The 20897-nt window shown below is 34.3% G+C and overlaps 1 protein-coding gene across 2 annotated transcripts in view; it reads left to right on the top strand.

The window, feature by feature from the left end:
* The window catches only part of mam (neurogenic protein mastermind), a 170086-nt gene extending 158990 nt beyond the window's left edge, over positions 1–11096 (top strand). For both annotated transcript variants that reach the window (XM_085959208.1, XM_085959207.1), the window contains exons 4-8: positions 4203–4341; positions 5930–6445; positions 7249–7461; positions 8361–8575; positions 9579–11096. In XM_085959208.1, coding sequence (XP_085815334.1) covers positions 4203–4341; positions 5930–6445; positions 7249–7461; positions 8361–8575; positions 9579–9884 — 1389 coding nt within the window. In that variant the 3' untranslated portion in view covers positions 9885–11096. The remainder of the gene's footprint in view (positions 1–4202; positions 4342–5929; positions 6446–7248; positions 7462–8360; positions 8576–9578) is intronic.
* Positions 11097–20897: the final 9801 nt, after the last annotated feature.

Below are 20897 nucleotides of genomic sequence, written 5' to 3'. Positions count from 1 at the left end.
ATTATCTGCTTTCTTATCACTTCTTATTTCCGTTGTACCGATATTGACCAGATACCCAGATTAAATTGTATCGTAATAATATGGGGTTTTCCGTTTGAAAATCAGGCGGGGTTCGGGTCATCGCTCCAGGTCTCCGCACCCCCGCTTTCCTCCCGCAGGAGGTCGCCATCCGCCGCCTTTTCTCTCTTATCCCGAGGGCGGATTCTTATCACTCTCTTGTAAACTGCGCCTTGCACGGGAGAGATGAGGCTACCACAGGGAATATGCGTGTATCGACTCTAATAATATTGTAATCTTGTTTATTTAAGAACTAATCGAAATTAAACGAATCGCTTGTATTGTATCTGCATTGCAAGTTGCAATGTGCCGAAGTAGCATTATATGTTGGGTTTAGTTTTTGAAGTGCGGGATTTAAAAATATAAAATAATGTAAGTATGTAATATGTACCTATATCTCTGAAAATAATATACAGAAGCTAAACTGTGAAAAATGTGTGATGTTATTGTCATCACATCTTTGCGTTTTCAATCATCATTGACTTGACGATAATTATGTAAAACCTTAAGAGCATACATCAGTGAAACGGCAAATAATTTTCAACAATAGGTGGGACGTAATTTCGCACTCGTTGCCAATCGGAGAGCGATAGTCGAGCTGTGAGCACGTCAATTTGTTTTGTGATGGCGTCGGAGGAATATGTTCTTAAATCGTGTAAAGATGACTAAAAACGTTACGCATTTACTTGAAAAAGAAAACATGTCAATGAATATATTATTATTATTACTAATATAACAATAAACATAACATTAAATGGACGCATGTTGAATTTTTATGACAAATTATGTTTTGTTCGTCACGCATCGTTTGCACAATCTGCGCGTCGCGTTGTCACGATCCTTTTAGACCATGCCTCAGCTGAAGTATAGCCTTGAAAAATACCTTTTTTATAGAGACTTGGGATTACAAAATAATATATTATCTTAAGTGAATGTGTAAAAATGTTTACTATTATTATAAGACTATTAAATTGGAAACCATTTTGCATTGTAGATTGATTTGTAGTATGTAAGTAAAAGCGTTTGTTACAAGTGTAAAACAAGTGTTGCTGTACATTGAACCATCATTATATAGATTAAAAATACAAAAATGCAAATAACTACGTCATACGTGCAGTATAACAAAACGTAAAACAGGCCGCGATATTATACATATCAACGTCTTTCAATGAGTCAATGTATGAAATATATTTTTTCTATGGCCTATCAATTTAATCACACCAAAACCTCGAATTCCATCAAATTTGTCAAACAGTAATATTCGAAATTCTTTATTTAAAACAATAAACAGGTGCACATTGAAGACACCTATATAAAAATAATATACGTAGGTATCACACGTATAGTTATTGTACTCACTGTTAAATTTAATTGCGTGAGTTAAATAAACTGTTGTTTACCTATTAATTAGGAAACTATTTCTGCATATTGTGGTAAAATTCCATTTTATAGCGACATACAATTATATTATTAATATTGTAATATTGATTATCTCGTACTAAAATCACTCTGTATGTAATCAACCACATTTTGGTTTGATAAGAAACGATAATGTGACACATCGAATGGCTGAAATATCATTTATGTTGTGTTTATGTTGTAAGTTTATACATACTTAGGTAGGTAGGTACATTGTATTATTTTACACGTTCCGACTGACGTCGCGATTTTGATAATATTTATATAAATTAGTTTTATAAAACTTTGAATTATATGCTGAGACTCGGACGTTATTTTCTAGTATAAATTTTAATGTTATTACTGAACATTAAACTGTTACAAAACGCACGTAAAGTTCGTAAAATCACTCATTTGTGTATGTACCTACTTAGGTAGGTGTTTGTAACGGGCGACCAAGATTGGCTTTCTGTGCCCATTGTTCGAATAAATGTTTTTCCCGCCATTCGATTTGTGCTCCATCTGTCGCGGGAAATGACATGATCAGGCGGCCCGTTAATTTTCATGCGCTTTCCTGGCAATTTCCGCCGACGCCGACGCCGCTATTGATTCTGCGCCGGCCGCTCTCCCCCCTCGCACCTTGCAGCCTATACTTCCTCGCCTCTCGCTCCTTTCGAACTAAATGCGATAAAGAAAGGTGAGCTCTCGAGAAGTGAGGTTTGTCGATTGAATTTTTAAATGCCGTTCCTTTCACAATGACGTCATGCTCACATAGAGTTGTCATATGCAAAAATGAAAAAGGATCTATTTTTCCACCAGCCAGATTCGACATTTTTTTCATTTTTATTTTAGGTTTTTGTGATGGGATATTTTTTCCTTGTGGATTCAGATGTGAGAGCTATATTATTTAGTCTTTCGGGTCATTTGTTTACGTCTAAAAATTATCAATAAGTACACGCGTTCTTGAAATAATAGTACATACTTACTTCGACAAAGGAAATGCCTTCCTTTAGAATAACATATAATTATTATGGTACCCTACCCTCACAATATGTCGTAGTACTGTGCCGGCAAGTTTAACGTGAAGGGTGACCGTTTCGAGAACTACAATATAGACATAGATCGCAGCGCCACGACGGCGGCCATGACACTTCAACTTATCATTTCGCATTGTAGCTCAGTAACATAGTCAATAAATAACTCTGGGTTACACAGTAATACACAGATTAATATTTTCGTTCTACCTACCAGTGGTCATATTATTTTGAAATCCATTTTACAAGAAGGTCATCTGGTAATATTATTATGGTTGACAGGTAATAATATTTTTTTATTAGTTTAAAACTTAAAGTTTATTTTAAATAGCGTCTCTATGATTTTACGCAATTAGTAGCGATACCCCGCGACTTCGAACGAACAAAAAAGACACATACCTTAACGAATGTAGAGATAGACTGGTTTGATTTTTTCCAAATCTATTATAAATAAAATGGTTACAAACAGACGTTCCCTCTTCTGAGCCGTTTCATCTATGTGAATATCCAGTCGGTGGCTTTCATCACTCGACTGAAAGTTCGAGTTAGTCCGCGCGATCGACAGTTGTGTCTGTAGGCACGCGCCCGCACCTCAGCGGTCCACCGATGCTATATGACCACTTTCCTGCTCGGGATGAATTGTTGCAAGTGCGTTACTTTCGAGTAATTTTATCATGTAACTTCAGAAATATAGAGATGAAACTACTAATTGCTACCAAAGATGTAGGTACTTACTACTTACCTTGTCATAAGTTGTGCCAGTTTCATCAACTTATTTTTCAAACTGTCATAAAGCCGATCAAAAGGAAAATTTTTGAGTCACAGACGGACTTATTGTTAGTAAAGATTTATCTCCGTAGATGCATAATCATTTCACACGTAAAAATCTAGCGTTTGCTCACAGTATCCATCGCTCACGACTTTTAAATCAGTCTCAGATTTTATTTCAAATGATCGCCGAACTTTTTCTATGCTGGATAATGATTTTTAAACTCTTGAAATATATATCAAGGGTTAATATTATTGTACTTCTCTTTTAATTGTAAAATATACGTGTAGACAAATAATCGACACAATTAATATTTATAATTATAATACACACCTAATAATAGTATGAAGGTAGTGACTTGATGGCACCACAATATTTTAATATAGCTTTGTAAACGAAACTAGGAATAAATTTCAATAAGATGTATCAAATCTTTCAACCTAGCTGAGTCTAGTGAGTTATTTATTTTAACATTTAAGTCTAGTTTGCTACAGTCACTTTCATAGATCCTCGTGTCCGGTTATATGGCAAGTTGCATATGAAAGGACATTGGTCAACTTTGTAATAGATATATATAGGTTTTTCTGCGTATGGTAACTAATTTGAAGAAAGACTATCGGATAATTATTGTTAAAAAATTGATATTTAGTAAAAAATGGTAGATTTTGTGTTGTCTGATTCAAGTTACATTTAAGAATTATGAAAACTTATATAGAACCTCTCATATACCTAACTAGAAAATTATTTTTGTTGATTTAACTTATATTGAAATTGTTTAAAATATACATCAGATATTTTCGTGTATTATTATTTTATTTGAATAGGCGAGCAGAGGATTGCCATTATGAGTGCTTGGCATAATCGTCATTATTGTAATAATTCATTACAATGATATTTGAATAAAAAAACATCATGATAATAAGAATTTATTTTTATTGTTATAGGTGTCTGCAGGCCAACACATGCATCTAAGTGGGGAACTTCAGGGAGCGCATGTGTCTGTGGCTGCCCACCAGGGCATGTACTTCGGCCAGGCGCCCTCGCAGCATCAGGGGGCACCATCACCTCATCATCATCCGTCGGGTAAGAATCTCTAAAATAATTTAGCAATTTGATAGTTAAATCTTCAGTATCAGTTCTTTATTATATATTTAATTTTGCCTTCATTTTCCTCCTATCTCTCATTGGCACTTGTTCTAAAGTAAACTTAGTCAAAGCACACTATAATAGTGCAGTCTTGGGTGACTGCTCTTCAGACATCCAGCTATAAACAACAGATGATGCTTTACAACAAATCGTGATAATATAATCATCATCAGCCGGGGTCGATCCACTGCTGAATGGAGGCCTCCCCTAGCTCTGCCCATTTTCTCGGTCCCTAGTTCTTGCTGCCGCGTACATCCGTTGAACATAATGATTTACTCAATCCGTTAGGTTATTTAGGCATCCCAGTGGTCGTGGTCGTTCAGTGTCCCTTGGCTGCCACTTTATGGCTGCATTTGTCCAGCGGTTGTCCTCTCGCCGTGCGACATGTCCAGCCCATTGCCATTTCATCGTCGATATTAAATTCCATGGGCCATAAATAACTAATTATATAGGTATTCATTTTGGTATAATCAGTCAAATATTTTTCGTAGATCACAAATAACAACAAACCGTCAGTAAAAATAATCTGTTTTCACAATTGTATTAAAATTTGTCCTTTGAATGGGTATCTAATTGTAGTGTTGATAAATTATTGCCAGTATCGAAATTTCAATATATTATGTACGCACTTAATTGCTCATAAAACAATTGAACGTTTCGTGAATAATTCATTAGTATTGTTTATCTTAAAATTATAATTATACGTATTCCTATCTATGTTAATAACTTTATGTGATTTTAAAATAATGACAATTTAAGTGATATATTATTATAAATTACATGAGGTACCTATCAGTGGCGAAGGGTGGAGGTAGGCTGTTAAGATCCGACATAAATAGTGCATTCTAAACTTTGTCAGTCAAACGTATTTGTTTTCATTGAACTAAGCTACAATGTGTAGATGGTGTTTGTTAGTTTTTAAAATTAAATTAAACTCCGCCTAATCCAAGCCATAGTAGATAATAGTAAAAAATATTTGTTTAGATATTTATAGATGGAAAAATATTTTAATGAATTTAAAAAACTAACAAATACCATCTGTAATATGCGTTCTCTTAATTCAACGAAAATAAATAAGTATGACTGAATAAGTGTGCACTATTTTTGTCTGATCGCCCATAGCATTCCTAAACTATTATGGGTTTGGTTTAGGCAGGGTCTAATTGAATTTTGAAAACTAAGCATCATCATCATCTGCAAATTGTATTCTTAGTTTAATGAAAACAAATTAGTATTACCGACAAAGTTTTGTGTGCACTATTTATCTCGAATCTTACAGCTTACCTACACCCCTCGCCACTGGTATGTATGTATCTACATTCATTTTTTTCATACACCAGTAGGTAAGTACCTAAGTAATATCCAACTATCACTGTTTTTTGACTACAGTAGTCACTATACTATCTCAAACTTCACAACATAAATGAGTAGATACCTACCTAAGTTCTAATGTATGTTTTAACTTCTCATTTTGCAATATGTTATTGTCTGTAAACTTCATAATTGATTTATTTTGTTGTTTCAGGTCCTGGCAGTGGCGATACCTACACAGTATCCCAATCGCAAACCATCAATTTCACCCAACAAACGTTACGGCAGCGCCAACAGCAAGCGCAGGCCGCAGCTTCGTCACCCATGGGCCCCGGGGGATCGCCCATGGGGCAGCAGCCCACGTCCATGGGAGGCCCCAACCCGCAGAACGTCCCCACATCCGTCAATGGGAATTCGATGGGACCCGCCTCACAGGGTATGGGAATGTCCAACCCCAACATGGCAGCCAACATGGGAGGCAACGTCAACGTCATGGGAGGGATGGGGCCCATGGGGATGACGCGGGAACAGCACGCCAAGCTTCTGCAGCAGCAGCAGATGATGAGGGCGCAGGCCATGCATCAAGGGCAGGGGCAGGGACACTTGAGGCCGCCCCCGCCCGACTACAAAGCTACTCAGGGACCCATGGGCGGAGTGCACCAACCTCTTCAGCAAAGGTTCCCGCAGCCCAACATCCGGAGAGCGACGCATCAACCTATGCCACCTTCAGGTTATTATAATTCCTTCCTTTCATTATATTTTGCTAATTTTTACTAGGTATTCGCAATGATTTTATTTCTTGCAAATACACAAATTCACCTACTTCCATCATGTATGTAGGAACTGTTGCAATCATACCACTCAGCATTAAATGAGTGACACACTTTAATATGTATGTTTTGTTGTCAAAACAAAACAGAGCGATAATGATCAACAGCATTTTCTCAATCATAACTAGATCAGTAGGGTCTGTTACGATTTGTTAATTTCGACAATATCTCTTGTAATATTATATGTACTGCATTTGAATAAATTGGAAGGACAATCATGAATCCTCACTCAGTCATCGAGTCCGTCAAGCGATCACTACTATTGTCACGAGTTCTTCGCTCGACATAGTCAACGTCATTCCACTCGAATCAAGTTTATCAGTTCATTAATATAATCAATCTCTTGGTCACATCGATCTCACCAGTACATACTTACTCGCGATTATAATCTCACACAGTCATATGAAAGTATTATTGTATTTTTGTATCGATCAATAAACTCTCAATATTCAAGCAACAACTACCTTCTATCTCCTCCACCTTCATCACCGCCGAAGAACTTTGAATTACTTAGTGGTATATGGTGAAATATCTGGTTTTATTTAGCATTCCTTATCCAGTATCAGGAAAATAATATTAATAAATGGTCTTTTACATTTTGATGCAGTGAAGTGGGGGCTGGGTATAAGTGATGTAGGTACGTGGAATTGAGGAAGATTTGAAGTAAATGAAACTCTATAATGTGATTATTAATTAATTGCAGGTCCAATGATGCGAGCGGGTGGCGTGGTATACGGGGGCGGCGTGGGCGTGGGGGCAGGGGTAGGGGTGGGGGGCAGCCGCTACCCGCCTGATTGGCGTCATCACCTTGCCATGCAACAGCATCAGCAGCAGCAGCAGGCGGCCGTGGTGGCGGCTGGTTTCGCCCGCCATCCCTCCAACATGTCTGGTTTCCCTCAACATCCTCAGCATCAAGGTAAGCCATATCCTAAAACCTCATTTTCATCATTCAATTGTATAGTTGCGATACTAATTTTAAACATACTTCATCGGTAAGTAATGTTCGATAATTTGGGCTGAAAATATGAGGTGAGAAGAGGTGATACAACAGGTGTGATTTAAATAAAGTCAGTGATAGCAACCATTGATAATAAACACATTTTCATCTCGCCAGCGTTCCACCAAAACTCAACAGTTTCGAGTTAAAATAGATTTAGAGACCTTTAAACTTTAAAAAAACATTTTTTTACCTCAAAAGTATGTTTCTGCTCAGTGTCTTAGTTTAAATGACAACAATCTGATGTTTGCATTATTTCCAAACAATGCTGCCAACACATGAAATCACCATTTCTATAATTGACAATGGGAAAAACAATTCACAATTGCAATCCAAGGCCCTTTATAGTCAGACTACTGTAGGAAACTGTGAATTTCTATCGTAGTGGTAATTATTGTTCATAGTTTCAATGAAATAATTTATATAATAACTGTTTGCAGGAAATGATGATTGTTTCATTTAAAAAAAAATAGTAATACGTTAATTAATACGAATGAAATATGCATTCGAAGTGAAGCAATGACTAGCACTACGATTGGAACTCGCAATTACTACTGACTATAGACGGCCTTGATATCAACCGAATAATATATAAAGTGCAATAATATACCTTTAATAGTTAAAAGGCTGTTTGTGTTCGGCAGAATCGTTGTCATTGTGTATTTACCTGTTGATGAGTGCACATAGTGCCTGAAGATGCCGAAAGGCGAAACCTGGGTCGCAAAAAACGACTCAAATGGAATATGTAGTACAAAACTTAAATTCATTAGAAATCAGAAATACGTTTGGGTGTGTGACAGAAGTGGATTGTATTGCAGGCGGTTTCTCAATGGGGGCGACAACGCTGCAACAGCAACAGCAGCAACAATTGCACCAGCAACAGCAACAACAGCAACAGCAACAGTTGCTTCGCTCCCAGCAGCAGCAACAACAGCAGCAGCAACTGTTACCCGGACAGCAGCATCATCAGCAGCTCGCTCAACACCTCATGGCCCAACAGAGCCAAGCCATTTCCATGCAGGGGCAAGGACAGGTGATGACCCTATTTATTATTATCATTATTAAATCAATTATCCAACCGTGTGAGCTCTGTTACTTACAAACAAACTTTACGAAACCCCTTTCATAAATCATATGTAGTAATACATTAAAAGACACCAAGTGAATATTTTTCCATGTCTCCACTTAAATCAACACTGCAATACAGAAATAGCATTATTTGAGACTTTCACGGTTGTTTGATATCGTAATAGATTTTTGGGCTTCCACCACGTGGAAGTTCTTCTTTTCTCAACGTTTTGGGTTCGTTGCGGAGGGCATTCAAAGGGATGAACGTTGAAACGTGGAGGAATGTAAGAAGAAGAACACGCGGTGGAAGCCCAAACGATAGAAATAGCATTCTTCGTTTTATAAAATATGAACACATGTACCTATTTGAAATATTTATATATCTATTTGATACATAATCATTCTATATAAATCTGAACAAAAAAAAGACTACACTTTCTAGAAAAGGTTACTTATAGACATCTGACAAAAATCTGTGAGAATCATATAGGTAGAGTTCATTTTTGAGTAGATACATTATCATACAATATGTATGACTTATTTTATGAGATGGTGTTTGGGAAAAAAATATTGTAATGCAGTTTGGAAATTTACATCTATTAGAATGCAGGTAGAGTTCATTTCTCCGTCACTTTTATCGGTAATTATCTGTTTCTTACGAAATAATAATATTTGTATGAAACGATTTTGGCAGACTAACATTTAAGCGGCTAGGTCAGCTTGGTGTAATTAAATTTTTTACCTGTTTCGTTCATATAATACATCAATTTTTCGATTTGTGAACATCTCTCTTCTCTCTCACATAATTTTCACAATGCATTTTACAGAATAGTAAAGTTGCTCTTTAATTTTAACGGATATTTCTTGAGAAGTTTATGTTGACTAAATTGTCAGAAGTCGTAGCCCCTACGATCTGTAATAAGTCAATATGACATGCCCATTTCAAATGTTGTCTAATTTTTTTGCAGATGTCTAACGTGCACATGAGTCAATCGCAGAGTATTTCATTACACCAGAATCAGAACGGTGGCAGCATGAGCAATCAGGGGGGCGGCGGTCAGAGCTTCCCCACCCTTCACCCGCCGCCCAACGGTGCCCCTCTCCCCCCCGACCACTCGGCCAACGCTTCCAGTTCCTTCCCGGGCCAGCCGGCCGACTTCAACTTGGACTTCCTGGAGAACATGCAGCCCGGAGACTCCAACAACCTCATCGCGCTCGAGCTACTCAACTCCTTCGACAATGACCCCGTCTTCGCACTCCAAGACATGCTCTAGATTTTTATCTCTCATAGCTTCTTGTTCTTGTTAGCGATTCGGGTGCACGTCTGTCGGGTGTATTAGTTATTTTTTGTTAACCAGGACTTCCGTTGAGTATTATTATTACAGACGGATCGAATGCTCCTCTTTTGATAAATTAATTAATTCTGCTGCAAGTTTATAATACAGTTCTGCCGATGATATTTCAATTTGAAGAAATATTTTATTCATGATATGACCAAAGTCTTTTTTTGGCAGAACTGTATATTACAATATACAGTGGCCACAACTTCTTTTATAGTGTTTTTATTTCAACATATTGACAGAAATTTATTAGTTCGTACGAAGCTCTGAGACACGCCGGCCGGGCGCCATCGGAAGGTTTCTCCTTGAAATATTTTTGTAATTATTTTTTCTCCGCGGAGAGTCGAGACCCGCCGGCTTTAGTCGTAAAGAAATCTCCTTATATGAATACAGTATCGGTGACTCCAAATATATTTAGTAAAGTTAGATTGTAATATTCTAGGTAAATGCGATACATGTCGGCGGATCAGTTTTTTCGTCGCCTACGCTCGTTCTGAATAATCCTATTGTGTTTTAGAGTTTATTTATTTATTTACAATTATCGTAGTCAATTAATTAATTTTTCCTCCTAGTACATTAAGATAAATCTTCGACTGGCCGTTACTGGCTTTATGCCGTTCGTGAAGAAGATTTCCATTCCAAATATGTATCGTAGCATTTTATTACTTTGCACAATTCAATTTAACGGATGGGCATGTGTAGATAATAATATTAGGATTGTTCATTGATTTGTTAAATACCTTTACAAAATGTTATTCTTCCGTAAGTGATATTTTTTCTTAAAAATTACTCTGAAAATTATGAACGTGCGATAGATGATCGCGTATGTACGCGATTTCGGACTACACGAACATCTCTTCCTTGAATCATTCCGTTGATGTTTACATATTGTTCTGTAACGAATCTTTGTTTTGTGAAAATGCTTTTCTTGTGTAATTAAATGAACTTTACTGTATATATGAGAATGGATCTCAGTAGTTAACTTAATATTACGAATTATTGGTAAAATGGAAAGAAATCTTCACCACAAAGAAACCATTTTTGTAATTATGTACCTGCGAGGTCAGGGACGCGTATGTAAGTTAAAATTTACCTTATGGCAATTCAGGGCCTTAACAGTTACCTCCATATATGAGAAATACTCACAAAAAATTCCAAGCGCATTTTTATTAATGTATAGTGAAATAAGATGGAAACATTTGCGTGACGTTTTTAAAGCGGCGGTGAGGCAGTGTCCTTCTATTTGGACGCTCTGCAAGCGGTTACGAGTGTACGTCGAATTTGTTAATCCAAATTTGAAACTATCTGTGTGAAAATAGTGTAATTTATTAAAGTCAGCCAGCGCTATTGAATAGCTAAATGACAAAATATCCTATTGTGCCGTCACGGACCAATAATTATTCCCTGCTGCCGGCATAGATAAACTTTATTATCAGACTATATACCATAAACAATATGTATATTTCAAAATAGTTATAAAATCAATTAATCTAAATATATTCACATAGGTCAGGTTATTTGACCATATACAAATTATAGAAAATCGGTCTTATGATTAATATAGCAACTATGTAATGTCTTTTCTGTAATCGATGGAAGTTACAAAACTTATAGATAAATATGAAAAATTATTTGCAATTTCTCTGTAGATTTTATTTGTCGTGTTATTTGATTAAATTTCATAATGTTATCTGTATTCTGTGCAGAGTTGTTTTTCAAACACTTGAATCTCCGACTTTTTTTATTTATTTGGAAACCACTTGCAGCTTTGTAATTAGGATGATATTCTAAATTTTTGAAGTAAGGTACAATTTGTAAACTTGTAAAAAGTCAACTTACGTTAGGATTTAAAGAAAATACAAATCACTATTACAGTTTAAAGATAATATTATACTTATATCAAAATAGAGAACTAAAATATTTTCCCACCCTTGTGTAAGGCTTTATCTACTCTTTCTGGTTACCAGAATATTCTCGCTTATAAGTAGGAATTTCATATAGCATATTATTACCTATTTACAAGATGTGTTTCAATAAAGCATAGCTGTGTCCTTTAATGTCCTGCAAATATGAAGTTAAATTCAAGTTCTTTTAATAGTAAGATATATCAATACAGTAATAAATTTCTTTAACGAAAACTTATTTCATTATGAAAGTCACCTGAAATAATATGATGTATTACATCTGATGCGATCAATGAAAAATGATAACTGTCAATCTGATGTTATAGAATAGATAGAAAAATGTTAATTATTCGGGTAGAAGACATGACAAAATTTAAAAGGCATTTGAATATGACACTGGACGAGTTTGTGATGGACCGTTTAAATTCAAGTGGACAATAGCTTGGTATAAAAATTTATATCGCAATATGTAATTTTTATTCAGAAAAACCTATACCAATGGTTGTCAAACTTTGTTTCACAGCACCCTCAGTATATAAAGGTTCTTTCACAGCACGATGTATGGTCTGAGGAGCTAATTGAAGATTTTCCATGCCAATCTTCACCTTCGTTTTTTGGACAGTTTTTATAGTTTTTCTACGATGTGTCGATCGGTGATTTGCCATTCGGAAGAACTCATGTCGATTAGGGAAGAGCAATTTACATTTTGTAACCGTCTGAGGAAAACAGCTATCGAAACGTGCAAATCTATTATTTCAACTGTGCGTCAACGCATTGAATGAAGATTGTTTGGAATTAGTATTTTTTACGTCTGCTTGAATTCCTCTAATCCTTTTGTTGTTTTTGCTTCTAATAAGTATATCCTATTAACAAAATCTTCTTAATTAAATGAGTTATTACTGTATTGGTTAATTTCTCTAAGTTCATTTATTATGTCAGTTTGAACAGATTATAATTAGATTCAATAATTTTCAAAGTATTCATGATCACCAGGTGTAAAGGCCGAGGCCAATGAATATTTAGAATGATATTTTTGCTATGCGGCACCTTGAAGCATTATCGCTCTAATCGTTTTGGACCTGTAAACTATGTTATCAGACGGTGGGAATAATTTGAAACACTGATTTGAGAGTAAAATTCCCCTTGTCACTTGGGGTCCAATTGAATACATAATCATTACCTTTAGAGCGATTTACTCGCTGCCAACATTTTCCTGTACCTACTATTTTTATAAGATGGACAGTATTCATAGATCCATTTTGACTGTTGTTTTAATATAAAAATATATGTAATATAAATTGGAGATGTACCCGTATCCAATGGAAAAGAGTTCTCAACTCCATTTCTAGATCGCTGATTAAAAATTTTGCTGTCATAGTTTAAATGGAAAATTTTGTATGGCCATCTTGAGGTATATCACTACATTTAGTTACTGTTAAAATAATATAAACAATAATCTACCATTCATATTCATTTTTAGACCAAATAAATGCAGGTATGTATTACAAAAAAAAATATATTAGTAATTCAAAGCATCGCAGAATGTAAATATTGAATTTGTAAAACTTTACCATCTTAAGAATTTTGAAGTAGGAAAATTCACTAAACAAATTATTTGTATATTTGTATTTTACGTTGGATGACTAGCTATTGCACTCTCATATCTACTTGCCAATATCTATCTATTAAAAAAATCTCATAAACTCTATGTTTCTTGTCTCTAAAAAAAGTATTATTGAAAATAGCTAGAATTCAAATGAATTTACCCAGAAATGTAATGTTGTGTTGGCGGCAGCTATTGACTTTTCTACCATTTGACTGCTTTCAAAATAAAACTACAAAAAAAAAAAAAATCGTAATCACATTTCGATGAGATTATACTGTGCAATTTAACAAATGGTCCAATAATTTTAATATTAAATATGGGCTATTCCAGATGTTTAAAATTGTCAGCATATTGTTACCCCCTTTAAGGAAAGGACTACTGTTAAAAACAATGCTCTCTATAAATGTACCACACTGAGGTTGAGGTATGAGGTTTGATATTTTGGGCCGGTAACGAGTGGGAGCTTAACGGCATCGGCGTTAGCGAGACCATAGACAATATACAAATCGCCCCGCCCCGCCTACTTTATATCTTACTTTCACTGTGGTATTGCTATAATAAAATTACCATGTAAAAATGATTATCTTCTGCGGGAAAATAACTTTCAATTTGTATTATTCATTTTATATTAATTAATATAATGATCTATAAAAAGTTCATAGACATAGTAAAGATAAATCATAAATATCATAGCAAAATTTTTATCTAATTGATACAACCTAAATTAGTGTTTTGTTAAATTCAGAATATTACGCTGTAGAAGTTCAAATAATATGACATTTTGTAAAAAATTTATTTTACATTACCAAAAAGTGTAAAAATAGTTTTGATATTACAATTTTAGTTAGCGGTTTACATACCTACATATTATTAGAATTTTTTGATTTCCGATAATTAATTATAAAGTAAAAACAGCATCAGCATTACATAACATTACAAAACAGTAATTACACCAATATGTCAGTTAAAATGTATAATTTGATTGATTAGAATAAATAATTATAGGTATAAAATATACCTACATTAAAAGGTATCCAGATATTATATATAGGTACTGTATGAACTATTTCATAGAGAGTTGTTGATGAACCTCAAAGAGCTATTTCAGTAAATACATAGTTTTCCTAATGTGTCAAATCAAATTATCAGTTGTAATATTTTATAGTTTTTGTCATGTCATTGCTGTATTTACTGACCGGTTATATTTTGTAAAATTCCATATCCTTGAATAATGCGTAAAAAGGAACAAATTCGTTTTTTAACCATATCGTTAAGATAATGTTTTATATTATTTTAAAGTACATAATATTTAAAAATGCTCCTCCTAGCATAGCATTGAGGGACCAACATTTTTTGTATTCAATTGTGTTTTGTTATTCCTTAACTAATTATTACGTCATAACACATAAGGTTTTATTTAATAAAAATGACTAAATGGTTTTCAATAGTCACATAACCATTCGCTGCTTTAATTCTTTTGAATGATGGCATTAATTACTGTAAATATTTATTGTATTTTTTTTATTGAAAGTATATATTATTATATTTTGTAATTAATTTTTGAATAATCATATTATTTCAATTTACAAAGTTGCATTATTTGTAATGAATTTATATCTTATCAATATTATGTAATATGTTAAATTATAAGACGATGGGTTCAAAATATGTAGTTTTGTGAGCCGAGATGACAGTTTTGTCATCATCCGGTTTATTCATACAAAATAGCATTGTAAAATAATATGATGAAACTGAAAGTGGAAAATGTATTGTTAAAATATTCAAACTTTATGAAAATGGTTGAGGCGAAGTATAGAATAAAATCTTTCCACAATTCATGCGTCTTTTAATACCACCCATCGATCATAACAGACCACACTCATTCACTATTGTGTATATAGCCTGGTATTCTAGTAAAATAATTTGAGTAAGTACCTACATGTCTTCGGTTCTTCCCAAAGTTGTTAAAGAATCCCTACTTCCCCCTTGTTTGCTCCATCTCTTTAGAGGAAAGTTTTACTCAATATTTTTCATCCTATTCCTTTTAGTATAGTTCATGACACAATCACGCAGTAAACCTTCATTTCTCTTATGTAGTTGCGGGAATGAATTATTGTTGGTGCATTTATCACCAACAATAAAATTATCAACTTTATGAGATAATTATCTCACATATATTGGCTGCTTTTCCAGTGATGACAATCAACATCAGCTCACACCACATTCCTTCCAGAAGCGAGGTACAATTTTCAAGTAATCGGTCAATATGTTTATACCATAAAGTTCCCAACCTTTTTGTACCCTAGAGTACATTTTAAAATATTGGTAGGGTGGCGGGGCACCACCTATTTTTTCAAAGCAAATTATTTATAGTTGGACACAAAAAAATATTTTAAAAATATAAAAATTATTGTTGATATTCAGTAAAATGAATATGCGTCATAGTTGCCTCATACATACAAAGTAAACATAAAAATTATAATATCAATCTCAGTCAGTATGATCTTCGGCTTCGGCATTGCATTTCATTGGCCAATGCCTCATAATTAGGAGAGTATGATTCCTGTTAGCAAACAATTATAAAGATAGATGCTCATCGGTGAATCGATATCTATATTTTAATTTTAATAAATGCATGTTTGAAAACAATGATTCGCAAAGGTATGTGGAACCGAAAAATGATTTTATCTTTATGCCGCTTTTTTAAGAATGAAAACTTTTTTCTGTATTTCTGTATTTATCCAGTTTTCATCTGATATTAAGGAATTCTGAGAATCCAAAATTTCTAGCTCCAGTTCTTCTGCCTTCACTTCAACAAGCTCTGCAATGTATACAGCTATTTCCATTATATTTATTTGACAAGTAAAAGGATTCCATGGCTTAATGATAGTAAAATGCTGAAATCTCTTTTCAAATTTTTCTTGAAGCACTTGAAGGTGCTTAACGAATAATGACACGTTGAATTCACTGTTTCCTGTCCAGCAGAGTAGCCAGAGAACATAAACATGTCGACTTATGCAGACAAATAAAAACATTTTACTTACATATTTATTAAATAAGTGCTTACGAACCTCATCAAAATAAAATTTACATAGTCAAAAAATAGTGGCGGGGCACGGTGTTGGGAATCCTGGCTGAATAAACTCTTGGTTATCCGGCTTTTAGATTATCCATAGATGAAATGAACAAGATTTCAATATTTTTATAAAAAATATGCTCCAAGGATGTATGCATGGCCCTACAATGGGGGGCTGACAGGGCTCTAGCTTGGAGGCCTGGGCTCAGGAGAGCCCAGTAAGGCGAGTCGACCAGATAAGTGAGATAAACACACATCACAAATTTGCTTTAATAGTAAAAAAAGTCTAGGCGCTATTTTCCTCCCAATCAAAATTATGTAGTTGCAGTGGCGCACCCAGGGGGGGGGGCAGGGGGCCCTGGCACCCCCCAAAATAAAAATTATCAGAATGTAATTCACCAGCACATTTATTGAAAAATTTCTTAGATTTTAATTTCTAACACAAAAATTTCGAAAATGTCGGGGTTTTTTAGAAACCCAATCCCTAATGGAACTGTCAAAAAATTCTCGGTATCCACTCGAATTCCGGACTGGTGTACACCGAGTACAATAGACAAAAGACCGATAAACGAGGAATTAGGCTGTATTGTGTTGAAGAGGTTTATGTATAAGTTAAATGCAACAATACTTTTTTTTTGTCCATTGTCAATTAATATTTTGGAACCTCAATATTAAAAAATCGACAATAAAAATTCGGCGAAAAGAACGACTAAAACCACCACAGTCGGCGGTGGTGTAAATCAAAAGAACATTTTTTTTTCGGTGGAATTTGGCATACATATTGTAGCTCTTGAGTCTAGACCAGTGCTTCTCAAACTTTTTCATACCACAGGCCCCCGAAATCATAAAATAAAAATTCAAGGCTCACCTCCCCAAAAATTTTAGTCTTTAGTGACCAACAGTCAGTGGCGCACCCAGGGGGGGGGGCAAGGGGCCCTGGCACCCCCATTTTAAAACATTTTAAACTTTTACCAAACTTTAACAAACCCCTGTTTTAAACATTGAAATTGAAAGCCAATAAACTATACCTTTGGGCTTAGACAAATAAAAATTTCTTAGATTTTAATTTCTAGCACAAAATTTCGAAATACTAATCTCGGGTTTTTTTAGAAACCCAATCCCTAATGAAACTGTCAAAAAATTAGGTAATTAAAACTGTCAAAAAAATTAAAAATTAAAAAAGTTAGGTCATAGCTTGGGAGGGCTGACAGGGCTCTAGCCTGGGGGCCCGGGCTATGGGGGGCCTGGCGTGTCGGGTTGACCAGATAAGTGAGATAAACACACATCATAAATTAACTTTAATAGTAAAAAAAGTCGCCTGCGGCGCTATTATTCTTCATGGCCATGACCATTTTCAATTATTTATATAATTGTGCAATATATTTTTTGATTATTATGTGTCGATACTCGACAGCTCCATTATTAAAGTAGATGTATTAAAAATCGCCAATAATTCACCGTATAAGTACCCTTAATTTTAACTAAAACACAATTTGGAAAACGTTAATTTAGTGTTTCACACTGCCTTTAATCTTAGCGGTAGGTAGGGGTCCGCCAAATATCCTAGCCTCAGGGCCCGTTTCAGGATGTTAGGACCATGGTGTAGTTACACCGAGTGCAATAGACAAAAGACCGATAAACGAGAAATTAGGCTGTGAAGAAGAAAAAGAGCCTATGGGACTAATTTACATTCTCCTCCTTGGGCCCCCCCCAATATTAAATCCTGGGTGCGCCACTGGTAGCAGTTCTATACCGTTGGTATATAATACAAGTCTGATCAATAACAATTTTTAGCAAAAATATATCTTATTAACATCATTTTTGAAATTAGATATCCTGTCTAAAAGAATTGAAGAAGTATACCGAGAAGTATAAAAATAAATATAAATAGTGCTACATAATATTATTGTGTTTTATTTTAATTAATATCTATTACCAGTCAAAGTTTAGCACTGATTTGCATCAGAAACTTGACAAACAAGACTTAATTAGGTATTGCTTTTGTGGGTACAAATATGTTGTGACAAGGTTTGTCATTCACCTTGCATTGAAAAAAGCGACAGAGTTAATATATCAGTTTGCCGGAGTTTGACCCGTGATCTGTTGGTAGAATAATTATGTCTTAGAGATCTAATATAATCTAATGATAGTTTTTTTAAGATGAAATATTTCATAAAAACAAATCTCTTCCATGACAACGGAACCCTCGAGGCTGTGCCATAAGGGTACGAAGTGTCACAATCTTTGGCGGCATCATTAACACTTGTCCTAGCCACGTACAGGTGGTAAAGCGTCTCTTCATGAATACCTCAAACACCGAAGGCTGCCGTGTTAATAAGCTAAGATAATATCTTAGTGTATAATGACTGAAATGTCGAACTTCTCAGAAGGCAAATTAAATATGTCTTTGTTTATTTATTCTATTTCTTTAAAAAGTTTTTAAACAGAATGATTTAATATCAATAAAGAAAAATAAATGTCACGGTCTATGGTTTTACGTTCCGAACAATGAATGCGTCAGCCAAATATGAACTGTTGTAAAGACGGATGACGTACGCTGTACTAATAGTGCATAGCAGTATGTTGATTTTTTAAATTTCACATTATTATTAATTTACGTGAAATTATAAAATGAGCTAACATTGCGTGGGTAATATTTATATTGTATATCAGCATTCCTTCGAACTCAGAAAATGTGAAATTGTTAAAAATTAACTCGCCAACATTGTTATAAAACAGAAACTGGCGTTTTTGTTTCTAGAGTCCTAATTTCGTGCGCCGATCATAAAGTGTGTAAAAATGGTACACAAAACGCTACCACAGGAACATTGGACTACCGTTTAAGAAGTATACAATGACCTCATTGTAATCCTGTGCAAACTGAAAATCCATTTGGAACGCAATCGCTTTGCGCCCATGAACGGAGTGTTGTTCATAATACTGCTACATGTTTTACTTCGCGTAGTGAGTAATACACATCGTCGCTATAGGATTTGTTTCCCGAATAGACCAAATGCCAATTTTACAGGAGACGAAAAACAAATTTCACTGTCGTATATTTAAATATTAGTAGATGTATCAATCATTTTTTCTACACTGTATGATTGCAACATTATCTAAAAATAGATTGCAAGAATAATATACTGTTATAAATCATTAAATGCACAGAAAATACGTTTTATTTACAAGTACTCACTGTGGATATTCGGGATTTTTTTTGCGCTTTCTCAGAATAATGGATATTCGGGACAAAACAAGGACGTTCGGGATTTAAGACCGTACCGTATTACTGCACGGCCCACGGATTACTGAGTGGTCAAAAAGTAAGCGCCTCAAATGTTATATTTATTTACACGATAATTGTTAATAATTACTTGTACTATTTAAATACTGTAATCACCGAAGTTCGTATGTAATAATAACATGCGGTAATCGCTTTTTCGGATTAACTACCTAATAAAATAGTTTTTAAGTAATTAACTATTTTTTTATTGAACGAATAATTCACAAGATTTAAGAATGTATCATTCTAATAATTGAACATACATAATTTTTAGAATCACTTCTGAGAAAATATATTATAACCAATAGAAAAAATCTTTTTGAAAAAAGTAAGACACCCGGCAGGAATCATCCCTGCATCTCTTGAGTTTACGACCCAGTCCACGAATTATCCACTATGCTACGAGGTGACATAGTTATGACGAAAAACTTTAACTATTGGCCTCATCAGTATTCTTCAAAATCAAGCGACTATCGGCGATCGGTTTTTGTTTATTAAATAAAAGTAGGTATCTACTACTTCAATTACTAACCGACGTCACGGATTTCTCCAATATTTTATGATGCTACTTACTCGTACTTGCTAACAATTTTATATTAATACTTTTTCAAAAAAAAAAAAAATCTATGTATATATTATCTGTATATTTCTATAATTAACAATTAAACTTATTACAAACCACCAAATAAATATTATATATTTACTATTGGAATAACAACACAAAATAATAGCATCTATAAATTAATTACCATTGGCTGCTAATATTAGGTATATATAATACCAATATCCTAAGTATATAATATTCACCAAATAAATAGTTACTAACACACATATTAAATTAAATTAACTATCAGCGCATTCAAAAATAAATAATAGCATCGCCTTTATTTTCATAGAAATACTTAGATTAAAAGTAAAATAAAGACAAACAATGTTTGATTAATAATAATTTGAAATAATAATTATTTTTTACGTCATAGTAGTTGCCGGGTCATACTGTAGAATTCATATAACCGTTGGGATTTTGTGTCATTTATCAAAACGAAATGCAGTTATTTAGGTTAAAATACTCACTTCC

The sequence above is a fragment of the Rhyacophila brunnea genome, unplaced genomic scaffold (assembly GCF_057557595.1).
Source record: "Rhyacophila brunnea isolate RB1 unplaced genomic scaffold, BYU_Rbru_1.0 scaffold_8, whole genome shotgun sequence".
Classification (NCBI taxonomy): Eukaryota; Metazoa; Arthropoda; class Insecta; order Trichoptera; family Rhyacophilidae; genus Rhyacophila; species Rhyacophila brunnea.
Note: the sequence above shows the minus strand (reverse complement) of the source record. Positions and strands in the feature narration are given on the sequence as shown.